Source organism: Coregonus lavaretus (genome assembly GCF_964263955.1).
Source record: "Coregonus lavaretus genome assembly, chromosome: 25".
NCBI lineage: Eukaryota > Metazoa > Chordata > Actinopteri > Salmoniformes > Salmonidae > Coregonus > Coregonus lavaretus.
Window position 1 is genome coordinate 39,346,503 of NC_140012.1, and position 22,227 is coordinate 39,368,729.

The 22,227-nt window shown below is 45.5% G+C and overlaps 1 protein-coding gene across 1 annotated transcript in view; it reads right to left on the bottom strand.

Annotated features, from left to right (window-relative positions):
• The window catches only part of LOC311100909 (dynein axonemal heavy chain 17-like), a gene marked incomplete at its 5' end in the record, with an annotated part of 141,747 nt that overhangs the window by 76,673 nt on the left and 42,847 nt on the right, over positions 1 to 22,227 (bottom strand). The window contains 16 exons of the mRNA XM_084141893.1: positions 7,085 to 7,351; positions 7,518 to 7,709; positions 7,887 to 8,051; positions 8,200 to 8,361; positions 8,607 to 8,698; positions 8,907 to 9,054; positions 9,373 to 9,475; positions 13,208 to 13,581; positions 14,823 to 14,996; positions 15,399 to 15,681; positions 17,667 to 17,815; positions 18,004 to 18,131; positions 20,571 to 20,703; positions 20,911 to 21,048; positions 21,542 to 21,769; positions 21,932 to 22,070. Of these exons, the coding sequence (XP_083998019.1) occupies positions 7,085 to 7,351; positions 7,518 to 7,709; positions 7,887 to 8,051; positions 8,200 to 8,361; positions 8,607 to 8,698; positions 8,907 to 9,054; positions 9,373 to 9,475; positions 13,208 to 13,581; positions 14,823 to 14,996; positions 15,399 to 15,681; positions 17,667 to 17,815; positions 18,004 to 18,131; positions 20,571 to 20,703; positions 20,911 to 21,048; positions 21,542 to 21,769; positions 21,932 to 22,070 (2,875 nt within the window). The remainder of the gene's footprint in view (positions 1 to 7,084; positions 7,352 to 7,517; positions 7,710 to 7,886; positions 8,052 to 8,199; positions 8,362 to 8,606; positions 8,699 to 8,906; positions 9,055 to 9,372; positions 9,476 to 13,207; positions 13,582 to 14,822; positions 14,997 to 15,398; positions 15,682 to 17,666; positions 17,816 to 18,003; positions 18,132 to 20,570; positions 20,704 to 20,910; positions 21,049 to 21,541; positions 21,770 to 21,931; positions 22,071 to 22,227) is intronic.

Sequence of the window (22,227 nt, forward strand, 5' to 3'; positions counted from 1 at the left end):
CTATGGTGTTGAAGGCTGAGCTATAGTCAATGAACAGCATTCTTACATAGGTATTCCTCTTGTCCAGATGGGATAGGGCAGTGTGCAGTGTAATGGCGATTGCATTATCTGTGGATCTATTGGGGCGGTATGCAAATTGAAGTGGGTCTAGGGTGTCAGGTAAGGTGGAGGTGATATGATCCTTAACTAGCCTCTCAAAGCACTTCATGATGACAGAAGTGAGTGCTAAATAGTCATTTAGTTCAGTTACCTTTGCTTTCTTGGGTACAGGAACAATGGTGGACATCTTGAAGCAAGTGGGGACAGCAGACTGGGATAGACAGAGATTGAATATGTCCGTAAACACTCCAGCCAGCTGGTATGCACGTGCTCTGAAGACGGCGCTAGGGATACCGTCTGGACTGGCAGAGTTGCTTAGGAGTTAGAAGTAGAGCTGCCATGTCTGTCGGCGCCATCTTTACATAGTCCACTGCACAACCAGGATGGAACTATCATGTCATGTTTTTTTACGCATACAAAGCTGATCAATTTAGTCTATCCAAACAGACCCAATTTCAAAGGAAACAACCACTCATTAAGATTATGTGTGGACAATTAGTTGGTGGGGCCACCACACCTGAACACACATAACAAGCTAGAGGATAGAGAGAGTTTTGTGGACGCTGAGAATGGAATGTATATGTTTTTAAATAACATTATTAGAACTTCCTTTGAACGTTATTAAAGTTTTATTTTCTTCATGTTCTGAGAATGGAATTTAGAGCTTATTGATGTTCATGTGTGGAATTCCAATTTTATGAACATTCCCAGAACATTGACAAGAACTGATATAAAAGAGAACCTGAACGTTCTGAGAACATCGCTTAAGTCATACAATTTTTGAGAACGTTCCCAAAATGTAGTAAAAACATTACATTAAATAGAACCACATGGGAACTTGTGTAGAATGTTCTGTGGAGTGGAAGTACTGAAATTCCCACAGAAAAACGTTTGAGAACATGGCTTTAAATGGAACCATGAGGAAACCTGTAGGAAACGTTATGCTGGAGTACAAAAATTCCCACAGAAGAACGTTGTTTCTTAATATTCTCTGAACTATTTGAGAACATTCCCAATGTCATACCATTTGGAGAACGTTCTTAGAACATTACCAAAAATGTAATTAAATGTAACCATGTTTGAACTTTTAAGAAGCGATCTCAGTGTTTTCCACTAGCGCGGCTATCGGCTATACAGCCGATTAAAGGCTACTTTTCAGCCGGCTACTTTTCCATTTAAATTAACTAGAATACTTTTCCATTCGCTAGTCAGAAAAAAGTCAGCTGAGCCCTCTTCCGCTAGAATGAACGATATGCATCTACTAGCAATCTATTGATAGTACAGGCGCTGTCAGTAACAAAGTGTGCGATGACAGGGAAACACTGCTGGTTTGACAGTCTGCTGTCTGTCCCGCCTCCCGGTACCTGGGTGTGTGTGAAGTGTGCGCTGTTGTTGCAGTCAGAGATGAAGAGGCGAAGCGAGAGGATTTACTCCCCCAAAAATCTGTCCGCGTGAGATAAGCCCTTTTTTCTATGGTCTATGAGGGAGTGTCAAATTACGTGAGGCTTATTTGATCAAATAGAAGTTTCGTAATGTTTAGGCTGTTACAAATGTACTGATATAAATGGATAGACGTGGCTTTCCGGCAACTTTGAGAAAAACAACTTAATTGTGCCTATTGTTCACGCGCGTATCTGACCTCTCATTAGCTAGAATGGTCCCAGCTGATCTCGCCTGCCTTCAATTGTTGAGTGGTCACTCGAATACCTTATCAATATAATACACAGTTTCCCAACTGGACATACACTACATAACCAAAAGTATGTGGACACCTGCTTGTCGAACATCTCATTCCAAAATCATGGCCATTAATATGGAGTTGGTCTCCCATTTTGCTGCTATAACAGCCTCCACTCTTCTGGGAAGGCTTTCCACTAGATGTTGGAACATTGCTGCAGGGACTTGCTTCCATTCAGCCACAAGAGCATTAGTGAGGTCGGGCACTGATGTTGGGCGATTAGGCTTGGCTCGCAGTCAGCGTTCCAATTCAGGTGTTCGATGGGATTCAGGTCAGAGCTCAGTGCAGACCAGTCAAGTTCTTCCATACCGATCTCGACAAACCATTTCTGTATGGACCTCGCTTTGTGCACAGGGGCATTGTCATGCTGAAACAGGAAAGGGCCTTCCCCAAACTGTTGCCACAAAGTTGGAAGCACAGAATTATCTAGAATGTCATTGTATGCTGTAGCGTTAAGATTTCCCTTCACTGGAACTAAGCGTTCTCCTGGCATCCGCCAAACCCAGATTTGTCCGTTGGATTGCCAGATGGTGAAGCGTGATTCATCACTCCAGAGAACACGTTTCCACTGCTCCAGAGTCCAATGGCGGCAAGCTTTACACCACTCCAGACAACGCTTGGCATTGCACATTGTGATCTTAGGCTTGTGTGCGGCTGCTCGGCCATGGAAACCCATTTCATGAAGCTCCGGACGAACAGTTCTTGTGCTGACGTTGCTTCCAGAGGCAGTTTGGAACTCGGTAGTGAGTGTTGCAACCGAGGACAAATGATTTTTATGCGCTACTCGGTTCAGCACGACACGGTCCCGTTCTGTGAGCTTGTGTGGTCTACCACTTCGCAGCTAAGCCGTTGTTGGTCCTAGACATTTCCACTACACAATAACAGCACTTACAGTTGACCGGGGCCGTTCTAGCAGTGCAGAAATTTGACCAACTGACTTGTTGGAAAGGTGGCATCCTATGACGGTGCCACGTTGAAAGTCACTGAACTCTTCAGTAAGGCCATTCTACTGCCAATGTTTGTCTATGGACATTGCATGGCTGTGTGCTCGATTGTATACACCTGTCAGCAACGGGTGTGGCTGAAATAGCCAAATCCACTAATTTGAAGGGTTGTCCACATACTTTTGTATACAGTGGGGGAAAAAAGTATTTAGTCAGCCACCAATTGTGCAAGTTCTCCCACTTGAAAAGATGAGAGAGGCCTGAAATTGTCATCATAGGTACACGTCAACTATGACAGACAAAATGAGAAAAAAAAAACAGAAAATCACATTGTAGGATTTTTTATGAATTTATTTGCAAATTATGGTGGAAAATAAGTATTTGGTCAATAACAAAAGTTTCTCAATACTTTGTTATATACCCTTTCTTGGCAATGACATAGGTCAAACGTTTTCTGTAAGTCTTCACAAGGTTTTCACACACTGTTGCTGGTATTTTGGCCCATTCATCCATGCAGATCTCTTCTAGAGCAGTGATGTTTTGGGGCTGTCGCTGGGCAACACAGACTTTCAACTCCCTCCAAAGATTTTCTATGGGGTTGAGATCTGGAGACTGGCTAGGCCACTCCAGGACCTTGAAATGCTTCTTACGAAGCCACTCCTTCGTTGCCCGGGCGGTGTGTTTGGGATCATTGTCATGCTGAAAGACCCAGCCACGTTTCATCTTCAATGCCCTTGCTGATGGAAGGAGGTTTTCACTCAAAATCTCACGATACATGGCCCCATTCATTCTTTCCTTTACAGGAATCAGTCGTCCTGGTCCTTTTGCAGAAAAACAGCCCCAAAGCATGATGTTTCCACCCCCATGCTTCACAGTAGGTATGGTGTTCTTTGGCTGCAACTCAGCATTCTTTGTCCTCCAAACACGACGAGTTGAGTTTTTACCAAAAAGTTATATTTTGGTTTCATCTGACCATATGACATTCTCCCAATCCTCTTCTGGATCATCCAAATACACTCTAGCAAACTTCACGGGCCTGGACATGTACTGGCTTAAGCAGGGGGACACGTCTTGCACTGCAGGATTTGAGTCCCTGGCGGCGTAGTGTGTTACTGATGGTAGGCTTTGTTACTTTGGTCCCAGCTCTCTGCAGGTCATTCACTAGGTCCCCCCATGTGGTTCTGGGATTTTTGCTCACCGTTCTTGTGATCATTTTGACCCCACGGGGTGAGATCTTGCATGGAGCCCCAGATCGAGGGAGTTTATCAGTGGTCTTGTATGTTTTCCATTTCGTAATAATTGCTCCCACAGTTGATTTCTTCAAACCAAGCTGCTTACCTATTGCAGATTCAGTCTTCCCAGCCTGGTGCAGGTCTACAATTTTGTTTCTGGTGTCTTTTGACAGCTCTTTGGTATTGGCCATAGTGGAGTTTGGAGTGTGACTGTTTGAGGTTGTGGACAGGTGTCTTTTATACTGATAACAAGTTCAAACAGGTGTCATTAATACAGGTAACGAGTGGAGGACAGAGGAGCCTCTTAAAGAAGAAGTTACAGGTCTGTGAGAGCCAGAAATCTTGCTTGTTTGTAGGTGACCAAATACTTATTTTCCACCATAATTTGCAAATAAATTCATTACAAATCCTACAATGTGATTTTCTGGATTTTTTTTCTCAATTTGTCTGTCATAGTTGACGTGTACGTATGATGAAAATTACAGGCCTCTCTCATCTTTTTAAGTGGGAGAACTTGCACAATTGGTGGCTGACTAAATACTTTTTTCCCCCACTGTATATAGTGTATTTCTTATTTCTCGTGTTTATTTTGTAGTATTACATTGTTATTGATTATTGATACTTGGAAACAGATTTCTTAAATTAAAATCACTTGGAGCTTTTGTTTTTCCTGGTGTTTTTTACAGTCTTGACAAAAAGTTGTTTTTTTGCTCAGAAAACTTGGGGGGCCAATTAAAAGCACGCGGGACGCCAGTTGGGGAACCCTGGCGTAGATGGTGTAGGGATATTGTTATCCACGTCAGTACCAACAATGTTAGGATGAAACAGTCAGAGGTCACCAAGCGCAACATAACTTGAGTGTGTAACTTAGCTAGAAAGATGTGTTGGCATCGAATAATTGTCTCTGGCCCCTTCCCAGTTAGGGGGAGTGATGAGGTTTACAGCAGACTCACACAACTCGCTGGTTGAAAACAGTTTTTAGAATTTGTGGATAACTGGTCCTCTTTCTGGCACTCACCAACAAACAGGACCAAGCTTGGCCTGCTGAGGAGTGACAGACTCCATCCCAGCTGGAGGGGTGCTCTCATCTTATCTATCAACATAGACAGGGCTCTAACTCCTCTAGCTTCACAATGAGATGGGGTGCAGGCAGCAGGCTGTAAGCCAGCCTGCCAGCTTAGTAGAGTCTGCCCCTAGCACAGTCAGTGTAGTCAGCTCAGTTTTCCCCATTGAGACCGTGTCTGTGCCTCGATCTAGGTTGGGCAAAACTTAACATGGCGGTGTTCCCCTTAGCAATCTCACTAGAATAAAGACCTCCTCCATTCCTGTCATTACTGAAAGAGGTTGTGATAATACATCACATCTCAAAATAGGACTACTTAATGTTAGATCCCTCACTGATCATAAACTTGATGTGATTGACCTGACTGAAACATGGCTCAAGCCTGATGAATTTACTGTGTTAAATGAGGCCTCTCCTCCTGGTTACACTAATGACCATATCCCCCACGCATCCCGCAAAGGCAGAGGTGTTGCTAACATTTATGACAGAAAATTTCAATTTACAAGAAAAAAAAGTCATGAAATCTATGCAGCCTACTCAATCACTTTTTATAGCTAATGTTTACAGGCCTCCTGGGCTGTATACAACGTTCCCTGCCGAGTTCCCTGAATTCCTACCGCACCTTGTAGTCATTGCATATAATATTAAAACGTTTGGTGACTTCAATATTCACATGGAGAAGTCCACAGACCCATTCCAAAAGGCTATCGCAGCCATCATCGACTCAGTGGAATTTGTCCAACATGTCTCCGGACCTACGCATTGCCACAATCATACCCTGGATCTAGTTTTGTCCCGTGGAATAGATATTGTGGATCTAAATGTTTTTCCTCATAATCCTGGACCATCAGACCACCATCTTATTACATTTGCAAGTCTTTACTGAATACAAATTTATTCAGTAGGTCCTATGATTGAGTGTAGTCTGGACCAGGTGTGCGAAGGTGAACGACAAGGCACTGGAATGACGAACCACCCTTGCTGTCTCTGCCTGGCCGGCTCCCCTCTCTCCACTGGGATTCTCTGCCCCTATTACGGGGCCTGAGTCACTGGCTTGCTGGTGCCATCCTATGCCGTCCCTAGGAGGGGTGCATCACGTCATGCAAAGCTCTTTTTTCCGCTATACTCAACTTGAGTGGGTTGAGTCACTGATGTGATCTTCCTGTCCGGTTTTGCGCCCCCTCGGGACCGTGCGGTGGGGGAGATCTTTGTGGCCTATACTCTGTCTTGTCTCAGGGTAGTAAGTTGGTGGTCTGTTGATATCCCTCTGGTGGTGTGGGGGCTGTGCTTTGGCAAAGTGGCAAAGCCCTAGGACCATGCCTCAGGACTACCTGGCCTGACGACTCCTGGCTTACCCCATCTCCAGTCCACCTGGTCATGCTGCTGATCCTGTTTCTGCTGTTTTGCCTGCGGCTATGGAACTCCTGACCTGTTCACCGGACGTGCTACCTTGTCCCGGACCTGCTGTTTCGACCCTCTCTCTATCGACCTCTGAATGCTCGGCTATGAAAAGCCAACTGACATTTACTCCTTAGGTGCTGACCTGTTGCACCCTCTATAACCACTGTGATTATTATTTGACCCTGCTGGTCATCTATGAACGTTTGAACATATTAAAGAACGATCTGGCCTTAATGGCCATTTACTCTTATAATCTCCACCGGGCACAACCAGAAAAGGACTGGCCACCCCTCAGAGCCTGGTTCCTCTCTAGGTTTCTTCCTAGGTTTCTGCCTTTCTAGGGAGTTTTTCCTAGCCACTGTGCTTCTACATCTGCATTGCTTGCTCTTTGGGGTTTTAGACTGGGTTTCTGTAAGCTGATGTAAAAAGGGCTTTATAAATACATTTCATTGATTGACAACCACGCTTTAACCAAGCTCTAAGAAACATATGGTTCTCAGAACATTATGTGCTAGTTGGATAACCCCTCTGTAACGCTGCTGAACATACAGACCAAAACCCTCAACAACCCCCAATGACAAGCCAGACTGGCCACACTGAGTATCACCTTGAGCTGTTTGCGGACTCTGTCGATGAAGAACTTCCAGCAGTTTTCACGTGAGTCTGGCAGGCCCACAGCCTTGACCTCGTTCCTCATGGCAACGATGATGTTCTCCACCTCATCGTCTTGGAATAGACCGGGGATCTCGCCCGACGCCAGCAGGTCATTGATCAGCACCAGGAACTCCTCCTCGGCCACCTGGCTGTCGGTCATCAGGAACACCGTCCCTATGTTCTTCACCCCAGCCTTCATGTACTGGGCGGCCACGTCCAACTACCAAGAGACAGGGAGGGGGGAGGGAAAGGAGGGTGGGGAGAGGGGGAGGAGAGAGGAGGGCGGGGGAAGAGTGGGGCGAGGGAAAGGAAGGATGATGAGGATGATGATAGATGTCTCAGCATCTTTACAGAGGTTAACAGTTGGCCAGAGCATAGCATCACACCTTGAGGTCGGGGATGCCGTAGCCTTTCCTCAGGGTGATCTGGAACACCTCCAGGTTTGCGATGCTGGCAGCGAGGCGAGACAGAGACTGCTTGCCGCTGCCGCCCACCCCGACCAGCAGGGCGTTACCACGAGGAGACTCCAGGATACGGTTGATCCGGCAGATATGGGACATGGCGTCCTCAAACAGCACCTGGAGACCACACACGCATGCACGCGCACACACACACACACAAACAGGGTCACAACAGGAAGGTCTAGGACTCTCTCTTCATCTCAATCAGGTTTTTAGCTACTCTGGTTACTCTCCAGTGAAGACGCGATACCAACACCAGGTATTTGCTTTTGTAGTGTGTCGTGGTGGACTCACCAGGTTCATGACAGCGTTGACTTCGTTGTAGCTGTCCAGGCCCTCCAGTAGCAGCTTGTTCAGAACCACCCAGTCTGGAATAGGGAAGTATTTGGGCTCGCCAATGCCTTGGGCAAAGTGGCAGAAGATGTTGGGCTTCTCAAAGAGGAAACCTGCATCTATTTCCTGCAGACAGAGGAAAATACACACCGATATGGACAATGAGAAATCTGCTGTTAATATTGAATTACTTTATTCACCATTAGTTCACCATTAGTTTTGAGTTTTTTCTCAATGTCAGACAATGAGTGCATGTGTGTGTGTTAAGTCGTACCTCGAAGCACTTCTTGCAGATCTCTCCCTTGATCTTGGCAAACAGCACCATGTCCTTCTCATCCACTAGCTTGTCTCCGTACACACGGTCACACTCATGAAGCCACAGTCTCACCAGCTCAGCAGGAGCCTTCACACACTCTGGCATGGAGAACAGAAGACCCTGGCAGCAGACAGGAGAGACACAGAGGGACGAATTGAACATCTCACACACATGCACTAACATGATGATGATCTCTCATCACATTTACACACACACACACACACACACAGCAAGATACCTCCCTCCTCTCCACAGTAATTCATAACAAACATGAGCCAGTGGGTCATTCCAGTGTCTCAAACCAACTTTACAATGTATGATCAAGATGCCCATCATATAGATAGCTGTAAGGGAGAAGGGTTTACCTGGAAGATGTTGGACAAGTCTCTGAGGTTAAAGACATAGTGGAACTTGACTGCCGTGGGAAGGAAGGAAGTGGAGATCCTCTGGTGGAACACTGGAGAAGAAAATACACACACAGACAGGTAAGAACATGGAGACAGGGCAAATACTGTAGGCCTATATACTGCATTGGTTTCCCCCATCTCTGACACTAGTTCAATGTCATAAAATGAGAAGTTAAATCGGATGAGATGTTGAATTAAGTCATTACATTTTCAGTTTGACATGACGATTATCTAAGTGTTTCTCTGTAGTGTTCTTACTGATTGCAGAGGTGACCAGCGTGGAGCAGAACTTCTTGACGGCGGGGAGAAAGCCATTCATGTCCAGATGTTGGGAGAAGATGGAGTTATAGATGCTTTGGAGTGCGTCCTGGCCCGGGAAACCCACCGCAAAGACACAGAAGTGCCTCTGAGAGAGAGAGAGAGAGAGAGAGAGAGAGAGAGAGAGAGAGAGAGAGAGAGAGAGAGAGAGAGAGAGAGAGAGAGAGAGAGAGAGAGAGAGAGAGAGAGAGAGAGAGAGAGAGAGAGAGAGAGAGAGAGAGAGAGAGAGAGAGAGAGAGAGAGAGAGAGAGAGAGAGAGAGAGAGAGAGCAGGGTTACAGTATCTTACCATACATAAGGCAACTATGGGATGCAGAGGGTTAAGAGCAGTCTAAAACAGAATGACTAGAGAGGTTTCTAATACGCTTCTTCTCCAACCTTGTATTTAGCGTTAGTCTGGTGAGTACCTGCAGTCGGGGGTCGATGGTGAAGCTGCCAGCTGTAGGGTTCATACAGGCCACGTACTGGCAGTTATGGATGTCCTTCAGAGTCAGCTTGGCTCTGTCATACCTGAGAAGGGAGGCAGGGAGAGGGGGATGATAGGTAGGGAGAGAGGAGGAGAGGGGAGAGAGGTAGAGAGGGTGAGAGAGATACAGTGAGGGAAAAAAGTATTTGATCCCCTGCTGATTTTGTACGTTTGCCCACTGACAAATCAATCAATCAATTGTATTTTATATAGCCCTTCTTACATCAGCTAATATCTCGAAGTGCTGTACAGAAACCCAGCCTAAAACCCCAAACAGCTAGTAATGCAGGTGTAGAAGCACGGTGGCTAGGAAAAACTCCCTAGAAAGGCCAAAACCTAGGAAGAAACCTAGAGAGGAACCAGGCTATGAGGGGTGGCCAGTCCTCTTCTGGCTGTGCCGGGTGGAGATTATAACAGAACCATGCCAAGATGTTCAAAAATGTTCATAAGTGATAAGCATGGTCAAATAATAATCAGGAATAAATCTCAGTTGGCTTTTCATAGCCGATCATTAAGAGTTGAAAACAGCAGGTCTGGGACAGGTAGGGGTTCCATAACCGCAGGCAGAACAGTTGAAACTGGAATAGCAGCAAGGCCAGGCGGACTGGGGACAGCAAGGAGTCACCACGGCCGGTAGTCCCGACGTATGGTCCTAGGGCTCAGGTCTCTCAGTTGGCTTTTCATAGCCGATCATTAAGAGTTGAAAACAGCAGGTCTGGGACAGGTAGGGGTTTCGTAACCGCAGGCAGAACAGTTGAAACTGGAATAGCAGCAAGGCCAGGCGGACTGGGGACAGCAAGGTGTCATCATGCCCGGTAGTCCTGACGTATGGTCCTAGGGCTCAGGTTCTCAGAGAGAAAGAGAGAACGAGAGAATTAGAGAGAGCATACTTAAATTCACACAGGACACTGGATAAGACAGGAGAAGTACTCCAGGTATAACCAACTAACCCCAGCCCCCCGACACATAAACTACTGCAGCATAAATACTGGAGGCTGAGACAGGAGCGGTCCGGAGACACTGTGGCCCCATCCGAAGAAACCCCCGGACAGGGCCAAACAGGAAGGATATAACCCCACCCACTCTGCCAAAGCACAGCCCCCGCACCACTAGAGGGATATCCTCAACCACCAACTTACAATCCTGAGACAAGGCCGAGTATAGCCCACAGAGGTCTCCACCACAGCACAAACCAAGGGGGGGCGCCAACCCAGACAGGAAGATCACGTCAGTAACTCAACCCACTCAAGTGACGCACCCCTCCTAGGGACGGCATGAAAGAGCACCAGCAAGCCAGTGACTCAGCCCCTGTAACAGGGTTAGAGGCAGAGAACCCCAGTGGAGAGAGGGGAACCGGCCTGGCAGAGACAGCAAGGGCTGTTCGTTGCTCCAGAGCCTTTCCGTTCACCTTCACACTCCTGGGCCAGACTACACTCAATCATATGACCTACTGAAGAGATAAGTCTTCAGTAAAGACTTAAAGGTTGAGACCGAGTCTGCGTCTCTCACATGGGTAGGCAGACTGTTCCATAAAAATGGAGATCTATAGGAGAAAGCCCTGCCTCCCGCTGTTTGCTTAGAAATTCTAGGGACAATTAGGAGGCCTGCGTCTTGTGACCGTAGCGTACGTATTGGTATGTACGGCAGGACCAACTCGGAAAGATAGGTAGGAGCAAGCCCATGTAACGCTTTATAGGTTAACAGTAAAACCTTGAAATCAGCCCTTGCCTTAACAGGAAGCCAGTGTAGGGAAGCTAGCACTGGAGTAATATGATCAAATTTATTGATTCTAGTCAGGATTCTAGCAGCCGTATTTAGCACTAACTGAAGTTTATTTAGTGCTTTATCCGGGTAGCCGGAAAGTAGAGCATTGCAGTAGTCTAACCTAGAAGTAACAAATGCATGGATTAATTTTTCTGCATCATTTTTGGACAGAAAATTTCTGATTTTTGCAATGTTACGTAGATGGAAAAAAGCTGTCCTTGAAACAGTCTTGATATGTTCGTCAAAAGAGAGATCAGGGTCAAGAGTAACGCCGAGGTCCTTCACAGTTTTATTTGAGACGACTTTACAACCATCAAGATGAATTGTCAGATTTAACAGAAGATCTCTTTGTTTCTTGGGACCTAGAGCAAGCATCTCTGTTTTGTCCGAGTTTAAAAGTAGAAAGTTTTCAGCCATCCACTTCCTTATGTCTGAAACACAGGCTTCTAGCGAGGGCAATTTTGGGGCTTCACCATGTTTCATTGAAATGTACAGCTGTGTGTCATCCGCATAGCAGTGAAAGTTAACATTATGTTTTAATAAATAAATTATCAGTCTAATTTGAATCGTAGGTTTATTTGAACAGTGAGAGACAGAATAACAACAACAAAATCCAGAAAAACGCATGTCAAAAATGTTTTAAATTAATTTGCATTTTAATGAGGGAAATAAATATTTGACCCCCTCTCAATCAGAAAGATTTCTGGCTCCCAGGTGTCTTTTATACAAGAAACGAGCTGAGATTAGGAGCACACTCTTAAAGGGAGTGCTCCTAATCTCAGCTTGTTACCTGTATAAAAGACACCTGTCCACAGAAGCAATCAATCAATCAGATTCCAAACTCTCCACCATGGCCAAGACCAAAGAGCTCTCCAAGGATGTCAGGGACAAGATTGTAGACCTACACAAGGATGGAATGGGCTACAAGACCATCGGCAAGCAGCTTGGTGAGAAGGTGACAACAGTTGGTGCGATTATTCGCAAATGGAAGAAACTATCAATCTCCCTCGGCCTGGGGCTCCATGCAAGATCTCACCTCGTGGAGTTGCAATGATCATGAGAACGGTGAGGAATCAGCCCAGAACTACACGGGAGGATCTTGTCAATGATCTCAAGGCAGCTGGGACCATAGTCACAAAGAAAACAACTGGTAACACACTACGCCGTGAAGGACTGAAATCCTGCAGCGCCCGTAAGGTCCCCCTGCTCAAGAAAGCACATATACAGCCCCGTCTGAAGTTTGCCAATGAACATCTGAATGATTCAGAGGAGAACTGGGTGAAAGTGTTGTGGTCGGATGAGACCAAAATCGAGCTCTTTGGCATCAACTCAACTCGCCGTGTTTGGAGGAGGAGGAATGCTGCCTATGATCCCAAGAACACCATCCCCACCGTCAAACATGGAGGTGGAAACATTATGCTTTGGGGGTATTTTTCTGCTAAGGGGACAGGACAACTTCACCGTATCAAAGGGACGATGGACGGGGCCGTGTACCGTCAAATCTTGGGTGAGAACCTCCTTCCCTCAGCCAGGGCATTGAAAATGGGTTGTGGATGGGTATTCCAGCATGACAATGACCCAAAACACACGTCAGGCTCGAAACCTTAATGACTTGGAGAAGATCTGCAAAGAGGAGTGGGACAAAATCCCTGAGATGTGTGCAAACCTGGTGGCCAACTACAAGAAACGTCTGACCTCTGTGATTGCCAACAAGGGTTTTGCCACAAAGTACTAAGTCATGTTTTGCAGAGGGGTCAAATACTTATTTCCCTCATTAAAATGCAAATCCATTTATACAATTTTTGACATGCGTTTTTCATTTTTTGTTTGTTATTCTGTCTCTCACTGTTCAAATAAACCTACCATTAAAATTATAGACTGATCATGTCTTTGTCAGTGGGCAAACATACAAAATCAGCAGGGGATCAAAAACTTTTTTCCCTCACTGTAGTAGGATCAAAATAGTGATTGTAGTTATGTTGTGGTTGACTAGTCAGTGGTTGTGATCGTACCAGTGTCCGTGGTCCATGTGCTGGCGGATGAGTGTGTGCGGAGCCACAGTGAAGTACTTGTCGACCTCAGGCATGTTCATGTCGTCTATGAAGTAGATGAGACTCTTGCTGCCGGGGGGGCCATAGTTCCGGCCTGCCTTCTTCTCCAGGGGTTTCTCAAGGATGGCCTGCAGCATGGCCGAGGTTGTGTAGAAGTTGAAGGGGACAGACTGGACCACATAGTAATCAGTGCTGAGGCCGCGGAGCTTGTCTCCCATCAGGACTGACTTGCCACTGCCCGCGTTGCCCACCAACATCACAGGACACTTCCTCTCCATCAGTTTGTCCATGAAGTAGCGGATACGGATGGTCTCAGCCGTGTGAACCAGAGACGCCTGAGAGGAACAGGAGACAGAGGGTAAAGGTCAGCAGAATAACTCTCCAAAATCTGGTGCTTAGTAATCATCTTAAGCTGACAGTCCCCGAAATCGGGCACTAGAATTCCTTTAAAAAATATGTATATGTTTACATGACTTATTTGATTGATTTCTCACTGTTTTATAAGTCAGAAGACAGCCATCCAGACCTTACTAGGACCATGTAAACATCCTCTGTCGAATAAACTTGTATTTGCCTCCCTCTGGTGGTCGGCTGCATCATTACATTGATTTATATCACTTCACTGCAACATTACATCAAAGCAGCTCGACTGCTTTTTTTTTATTATTTTTTTTTTTTTGTCATTTAGCAGACACTCTTATCCAGAGCGACTTACAGCAGCAATTAGGGTTAAGTGCCTTGCTCAAGGGCACATCGACAGATTTTTCACCTAGTCGGCTCGGGGATTAGAACCAGCGACCTTTCGGTTACTGGCACAACGCTCTTACCCACTAAGCTACCTGCCGACTGCTTCATGGCACAGACATGGCAAAGCAATCGCAGAATTTGTCTCAAGCAGGCGGATCGAAATACATAACTGTTATAGATCTACGATAAAGAATGCGACCTACACACTTTCTTAAACCTAAAATAAGTAAAGAAGTAATTTTGTGTGGAAGTCAAACATTTGTTTTACGTCGGAGGCAGACACATTGCATATGCTCAGAACGAAAAAATCAATCCCTTTACATAGCCCTTCTCCCCTTGTCTGTAGGCGGGACACATGCTGTTTAAATGGCCCAAATGTTAGACATCCAGAAATTTAACTGATTTTGACTAAAGTATGAAAAGGCTTATTCATTCACAAGTTTTATTTATTTAATCATATCTGTATATGTTCTATTATACTTTTATTGTGTACTAGATCATATGGGTTGAAAAGTGTGTTTTATTCAGACATAAATAAACTATTCCAGGTGAAAGCCAAAGGTCATAGCTTTCTGGGGGGTGGGGGACACACACACACTACTACATTCATAAAATATTGCCCTCTTGCTAGATTGATGACTAAAGCCATAGCTAAACATTGCAAAACGGCTGTCAGCTCAATTAACTCTCCAAAATCTCAATTTATTGTTGCAGAGCACCTCATAGCAAAGACAAACTACAATGTCCTAAGAGTCCTAGGAGCTAAGAGTTACTCCACGTGTCATTCATTAATTGGGTGAGTTGCCAGGTAGACAGACAGGACTCTGACCTGCAGTGGGAGGTCTGGATCCAGCTGGAACTTGGGGACTAACTCTGTCCAGGGCTGGAACTTCTTGGAGACTCTGTCAATGTAGTAGTCAAACACAGTCCCTGCAGACGGGAACTTGATGGTCTTAAACTCATTCACCCACCACTTACTGAACTCCACACGGTAGTCTGTCAGCTACGGACCAAACACACACAGAGACAGAGACAGAGAGAGAGAGAGAGAGAAGTTAGGTTAGACAGAACTCTTGAGTGTCACTTTCCTTCACTTGTTCATGGAGAGTCTGCATTTTGCACTGTAAAAATGTTACCCTGGCTGCATCTGAAATTGCATGTTATTCCCTATACAGTGCACTACATTTGACGAGGGCCCTAGAGGGGTGCAGTGACCCCCTTTGGACTCAGAGATTTTTGTGTTCTTGAACACCTGTAACTGCCATTTCCTGCAATCTTTTTACTTTATTTTTTATTTTACATAGTGGCGCAGCCAGTCCACAAGGTGGCGCAGCACTCCTCTTACATTATTTGGGGAGAACCCTGCACCCCTTGAGAATGAACGTAGTCCTGAGTGGGTAGCTACCTGGTCCTGGCACATGGCCCCTCCAAAGGCCCAGACGCAGGCGAACACAAAGTAGAGCTCGTAGAGTTCTTTGTTGGAGTCGGGCGGGGTGTTCTCAGGCACCAGTAGAAACTCCATGAAGTGGAGCAGGGTTTGGACCAGTGTGACCTCTGGGATAGGAGTGATCTTCTTGAAGCCGAACTTGAGCTTCTCCAGACAGGTAGGCAAGTACTTGTCAAACAGGATGAACAGGTTGGCTTTCTCCGACTGGACCTCTCGCTTCTCGATCCAGCTGGTCACCACCCTGAAGGAACACACAGACAGACAGGACACAAGGTCACTCAGGTCAATAAATGTGTTGCAGGTTTAGGGTTAATTCCACAAATTAATGGATTCTAATTCAATTCCCTCTCCCTGTAAATTCCATTAAATTCAATTCAAATTCCAGGTCAGACTTTGAATTCAGAGATAATTCAATTCTTCTGAATTCCAATGTTAGGTAAATTCCAATAATTCAATTCCCAATGAAATATTATCCCCAACAATTCCACAAATTCCAATTAGAATTAAATTCCCTCAGGCTTTTAGGCTGATCATGTCACTGTTCACACAGCATAGGTATCCTGGAACTATAGAAATACAAATTGCACTCCATTTCTTATACTAAATGCATTAATTCCATCAACTGGGAAATGTACAAATATTGAATTCTAATTCAAATCAATTCCCCTTTCTTTTTTTCTTTTGTGCAATTCCAATTCAAACAGTCTAATTCCAATTCCATAACTTGAAGATTGTTGAAATTCGAATGGAATTCAACATACATTTTCAACTTTATGTGTGAATTCAAGAATTGAATTGGAATTTCAAATTAAATTGTAATTGACCCCAACCCTGATGTGTTATATAACGACAATATGACTTGAGGACTGCATCCCAAATGGCACCCTATTCCCCATGTAGTGAACTACTTTTGACCAGAGCCCTATTGTCCCTGTTCAAAAGTAGTACACTATATAGGGAACAGGGTGTCATTTGGGACACCAACCAAGGTGTTCAATTTAATGTACACTACATTACCAAAAGTATGTGGACACCTGCCTCTCGAACATCTCATGCCAAAATCATGGGGATTAATATGGAGTTGGTCCCCCCTTTGCTGCTATAACAGCCTCCACTCTTCTGGGAAGGCTTTCCACTAGATGTTGGAACATTGCTGCAGGGACTTGCTTCCATTCAGCCACAAGAGCATTAGTGAGGTCGGGCACTGATGTTGGGCGATTAGGCCTGGCTCACAGTCGGCGTTCCAATTCATTCCAAAGGTGTTCGATGGGGTTGAGGTCAGGGCTCTGTGCATGCCAGTCAAGTTCTTCCACACCTATCTTGACAAACCATTACTGTATGGATGTCACTTTGTGCACGAGAGCATTGTCATGCTGAAACAGGAATGGGCCTTCCCCAAACTGTTGCCACAAAGTTGGAAGCATAGAATCGTCTAGAATGTAATTGTATGCTGTAGCATTAAGATTTCCCTTCACTGAAACTAAGGGGCCTATCCCAAACCATGAAAAACAGCCCCAGACCATTATTATCCCTCCACCAAATGTTATAGTTGGCACTATGCATTGGGGAAGTTAGAGTTCTCCTGGCATCCGCCAAACCCAGATTCGTCCGTCGGACTGCCAGATGGTGAAGCATGATTCATCACTCCAGAGAACGCATGTCCACTGCTCCTGAGTCCAATGCCGACGCTTGGCATTGCGCATGGTGATCTTAGGCTTGTGTGCGGCTGCTCGGCCATGGAAACCCATTTCATGACGCTCCCGACGAACAGTTCTTGTGCTGACGTTGCTTCCAGAGGCAGTTTGGAACTTGGTAGTGAGTGTTGCAACCGAGGACAGAAACATTTTACGCGCTTCAGCACTCGGTGGTCCCGTTCTGTTAACTTGTGTGGCCTACCACTTCGCGGGTGTGCCATTGTTGCTCCTAGACATTTCCACTTCACAATAACAGCACTTACAGTTGACCGGGGCAGCTCTAGCATGATAGACATTTGATGAACTGACTTGTTGGAAAGGTGGCATCCAATGACGGTGACACGTTGAAAGTCATTGAGCTCTTCAGTAAGGCCATTCTACTGCCAATTTTTGTCTATGGAGATTGCATGGCTATGTGCTCGATTTCATACACCTGTCAGCAACGGGTGTGGCTGAAATAGCAGAATCCACTAATTTGAAGGGGTGTCCACATACTTTTGTATATATAGTGTATGTGTAGGGAGGTACTGACGGGCTCCATCCCAGGTCAGCAGAGTTGATGAAGAGGATTCCTGCACGGGACACGGTGGCTGGAGTGGCCGTCCGCAGGTCCTTAATCTCAAACACCAGACGCATGGTGGAGTTAAGAGGGATGCGCTCATTACTGGCCAGAGTCAATACCTACACAGACACACACACGGGGTTAGGACCATATGACCTGAATACACCACACAAACACACACACACACACACACAAGCAGTCTCGCCTCGCTGCCAAAATCCCCAACCTGGAGGTGTTCCAGATCACCCTGAGGAAAGGACACGGCATCCCAAAACCTCAAGGTACACACATACACACACAGACAGACCTTGTTGTCGTCCATGACAGTGTTGAGGGATTCGATCCACATAGGGTCGATGTCTCCGTCCAGTACGATCCACTTGGGCCCATCATGGCTGATGAGGGCCAGATCTCTCATCACACAGGAGAAAAGACCTGAAACCAGCGTGGCACACAACATTAGACAACAACCAGACAGACTCCAAAATAGGCTTGTCACGATACCAACATTTTACAAACGATATGATACCAGGGCAAGTATCACGATACCAAGTAGTATCACGATACCACGGTGGGGGAAAAATCTGTGGCCTAGCATCCTGTTCGCCCCGTCACATTTTCTAAACATTCTCCAAAAACTGAAATTCACACTTCTACTCAATACAACACATTGAATTTAACTTCCCACTGTTCAGTGTATAATTGAATACTGCATAGAACTGTTATGTGGGCAGCTTGTCTCTCCCTTTTCTGTTTCCCTTCCTCCTTGTTTTGTCCCCTATTTGTCTGTTGTATCTGTATGTGGGTTTGTCCCCATTATGTTGGTGCGTCTGCCGGTGTGTGTCTGGAGTGGATCGGGGGGCGTGCTTAGGATCTGCTTCTCCTGTGCAGCTGCGGGTTGTTTCCAGTGATTCCTGCCTACGCAGCTGCATCCTATTCTCTCATCAACCTGCACTACTAATTCCTGGGCATGGCTCTCCACCGGCGCCAGATCGTTGTTCTTACTAGAGCGGTAACTTAGCTCACCAGTAGAGTTTAATTGTCTTTGTCTTCAGCCTGGCTCTTTACTCTCCTTAACCTGTCGTTTGTGTTGTCTTCAGTTCAGACATACCTCCCTGCCTGCCTGCCTGCCTCAGCCTCTCCTTCCTCCGGAGCCGACTAGCCCACTCTGTTCCTTTTCTTCAGTTGTTTTTTGGACTAAGACAAATTGAATTTTTATTAAAAGCATTTTTGTTTCTTCCACTCCCTTAGTCGTGTTTTGTTTCTCTGAGTGCTGGGTTTAACCATAGCCTAACAAGAACGCTGATTTGCTCATATTTGCAAAGGCCTACCTGTGATTTGGCTAGAGGAATGGGAGGAAGGAATAAACAGTACATCAGTGGAGGCTGCTGAAGGGAGGACGGCGCAAATGGCTGGAACGGCGCAAATGGAATGGCATCAAATACCTAGAAACCATGTTTGATACCATTCCACCTATTCCGCTCCAGCCATTACCACGAGCCCGTCCTCCCAAATTAAGGTGCCACCAACTTCCTGTGATATACATGCATGATCTTGATATACATGCATGATCTGCATGTCATTGTGTCAGTCAGGGGAAAACACTGCATGAAACCATGTTTACTCTTCAGTTAACATAGACACACTCTCTCTGTCTCCCTCACTCTCATAAACACACCACTCTCCCTCTCCCACAAACACACACACACTGCTCCCTACTTTTAAAACGTTAGGCACTAAACAGAATTTAAGGTGCACCAGAAATAAATAGATTTTTGATGTAGTTTAGGATTACATTAGGCCTATATGAATCCTATCTTTTGAAGCACATCTCATGGGTAGCAGACCCATTTCATTTCTTCCTGTGCCAATCAAATTTACCTAAACCTACTGTCAAGTTACCAGGATGTTAGCTAGCTAGGTAACATGAATGAACAACATTGTTGGTTATCAAACCAATAATTAGCGACCCGGGATTAGTTTAAAACGGCCTGCGACATGGTTTGTGTGCGATTCCAGATAGAAATTAAAAAAGGCATATCCGGTAATATGGGTCATATTGAACCGTTTAGGCTAGAGACAAGCAATTTTCTTTGCTGTAAAGCTGCAAGCATGCCTGTTGCAGTGCTCCATTTTCCCTCTCTGACACTCAGAGGCTGCATGACAGTGAACTTGCAAAGTCTACTTAGACTGGTCTGTCCTCTTGGTTATAACAGGTGATTAAATTATACAATGTATCAACATTGCTCGCTTTGCACGCTGCTCCAATGTAACAAATCTAACAACAAAAGACTTATCAGGGTCTGGGTCTGCATCCCGGCTAAATGATATATATTTTTAACTGACGGAGGAATAGACGTGCGTGAAGAGCGGACGGAGAGAAGCAGGTGAGTGAGGGCTGGTATGGGATGCAGCTGGCTGATTACAGCTGCTACACGTGATATGTGCATGAAAGTGAAGTGGATATTATTGGACCTGCCCATACAAGAGACTAGTGGCTGTTGCTTAAATTCAACTGAATTCATAAACCAAACTGACTTTAGAAACATTATATAACAGGCGCCAGCAGGTTCTTTAGAATGGTAGGGATGAAAAAGTCGGTAGTATCATATGAAACGGTACTACGGTAGTCTAAAATGTTGGTATCATAAGTATCATGACGTTTTGGTACCGTGATATTACCGTGGTACTGGTATACCGTGCAACACTACTCAAAAACACTTCAACACTATTAACTCAGGTTGTACAGATGGGGCCGTGTGCCTAGAACTAGAGAGAGAAGTCCAGATGCAAAGCTTCTTTACTTAGTGTGTTGTTAGGGCTTCATTGACTACACATTTCAACTATATTATAGCCTCACTAGTTCCATCGTACCGTCCTTCCACTCTCGGGTGGCAGGGTTGATGATGCCAAACAGCTCGTCACAGGTGACAGCCTTGGGGTCCAGATCCACGATCACCGGCTTCCTCTTCATGTTCTGATAGGTCTTATTCAGCGAGCGCATCACCTGGAGACACAACACAACAGTGTTGGCTTCTAACCGAACAGAATATTTGGCTCCATCCCACCCTTTTCCCTATTTAGTGCACTACTTCTGACCAGGGCCCATAGGGTGGCATTTGAAATGCACACTCTTTCCAGACAATTGGAGTCAGAAAAATATAGAAAAAGAGTGGTGCACAATAGAGGTTAGAGGGATGAGGGTTTATGGTACCTTGGACTTGCCGGTGCCGGCGTTGCCGATGATGAAGACGGAATGTCGGACGGCCAGCAGCTCTTCCAGCTGAACCACCTTCAGGATAAAACTGTCCTCCGCCTGCAGATTCAGGTCCAGCACTGACTGCTTCACTACCTGATACACACCCACACAACGACTATCTCAGTTACAGATGTAGGATCTTTATTTGAGCCAGTTTGCTACAGCAGGAAAATAATCCTGAAGCAACAGGAAATGTGAATTATTATGTGGATTATAATGAATGGAAATTTTTTGTAGGGGTTGATATATTTAAGGGAAAATCAAGTCTGACATTTAGTGGAAATTACAAATTTCAGAAGCCTTTTTAAACCACAAATACACTACAATTTTTTCTGCATTGCAGAAACGTTATCCTGCAACAGGGTGATCAAATTCTGATCCTACATCTGTAGCATCAGAAACAACTTTTTTAACATAGACAACTGTAAAAAAGTATTTTTTTGCTACAGATGATACACAGATACTGTATAAACACAGGTGTACATTTATATGAATGCTCATGTTATTTCTGCCCTTCCCACCTCTGTCATGTGCTCTGTCTAGCTAAGGAGAGGCAAGTGTGTGTGTGTGTTTGTGCGTGTCCGACCTTCTCAAAGTCCATGTCTCTCTTCCTGGGGACGTCCAGAGCAGGGAACAGGTCTCCGATCAGTCCCAGGAACACAGGTGAGTCGTCCATCGCGATCTTGGGGACGTTGAAGTCTCTTAGAGCTCTCATCAGGACCTGGTCTTCCGGGCGACCCGGGTCTCCTCTCTTCAAAGAGCCGGCCACCACTAGCACGGACTTAATGGCACGCAGACCCCAGTCATAGTGGTCCTGTACACAAACAAACACACACACCACAAAGGAAACTATGAAGATGTTTTAAAGAGATGGTGAGGATGTAAAATCTCTGTGTTGTGAGCAGACAGCAAGGCGAATGAAGGGTGAGCAGGATGAGAGTGACAGTGTATTAAAGCAGTGAGGTAGCTACTGTACCTGTTTGGAGAGCAGCTCTTTGCAGAGGGTGTAGAGGGTGATGAACTTCCTGGCCAGGACTCTGGCGTCGATGAAGCCTTCAGCCACCAACATGATCTCACAGATTAACTCAAAGTCCGGCACCACCATGGCACATGGCCTACAGGAGAGAGACACTCAGGTATGAAGACAAGTAAGGGCAAGAGATAAATATTTGGTGAAAGAGTGACTGAGAAAGAAACAGTCTGCGAGAAAGAGAGGAAGAAAGAAGATAAAGAGAGAAAGAGAGTTTGCGAGATAGAGAGGCAGAGAGAGAG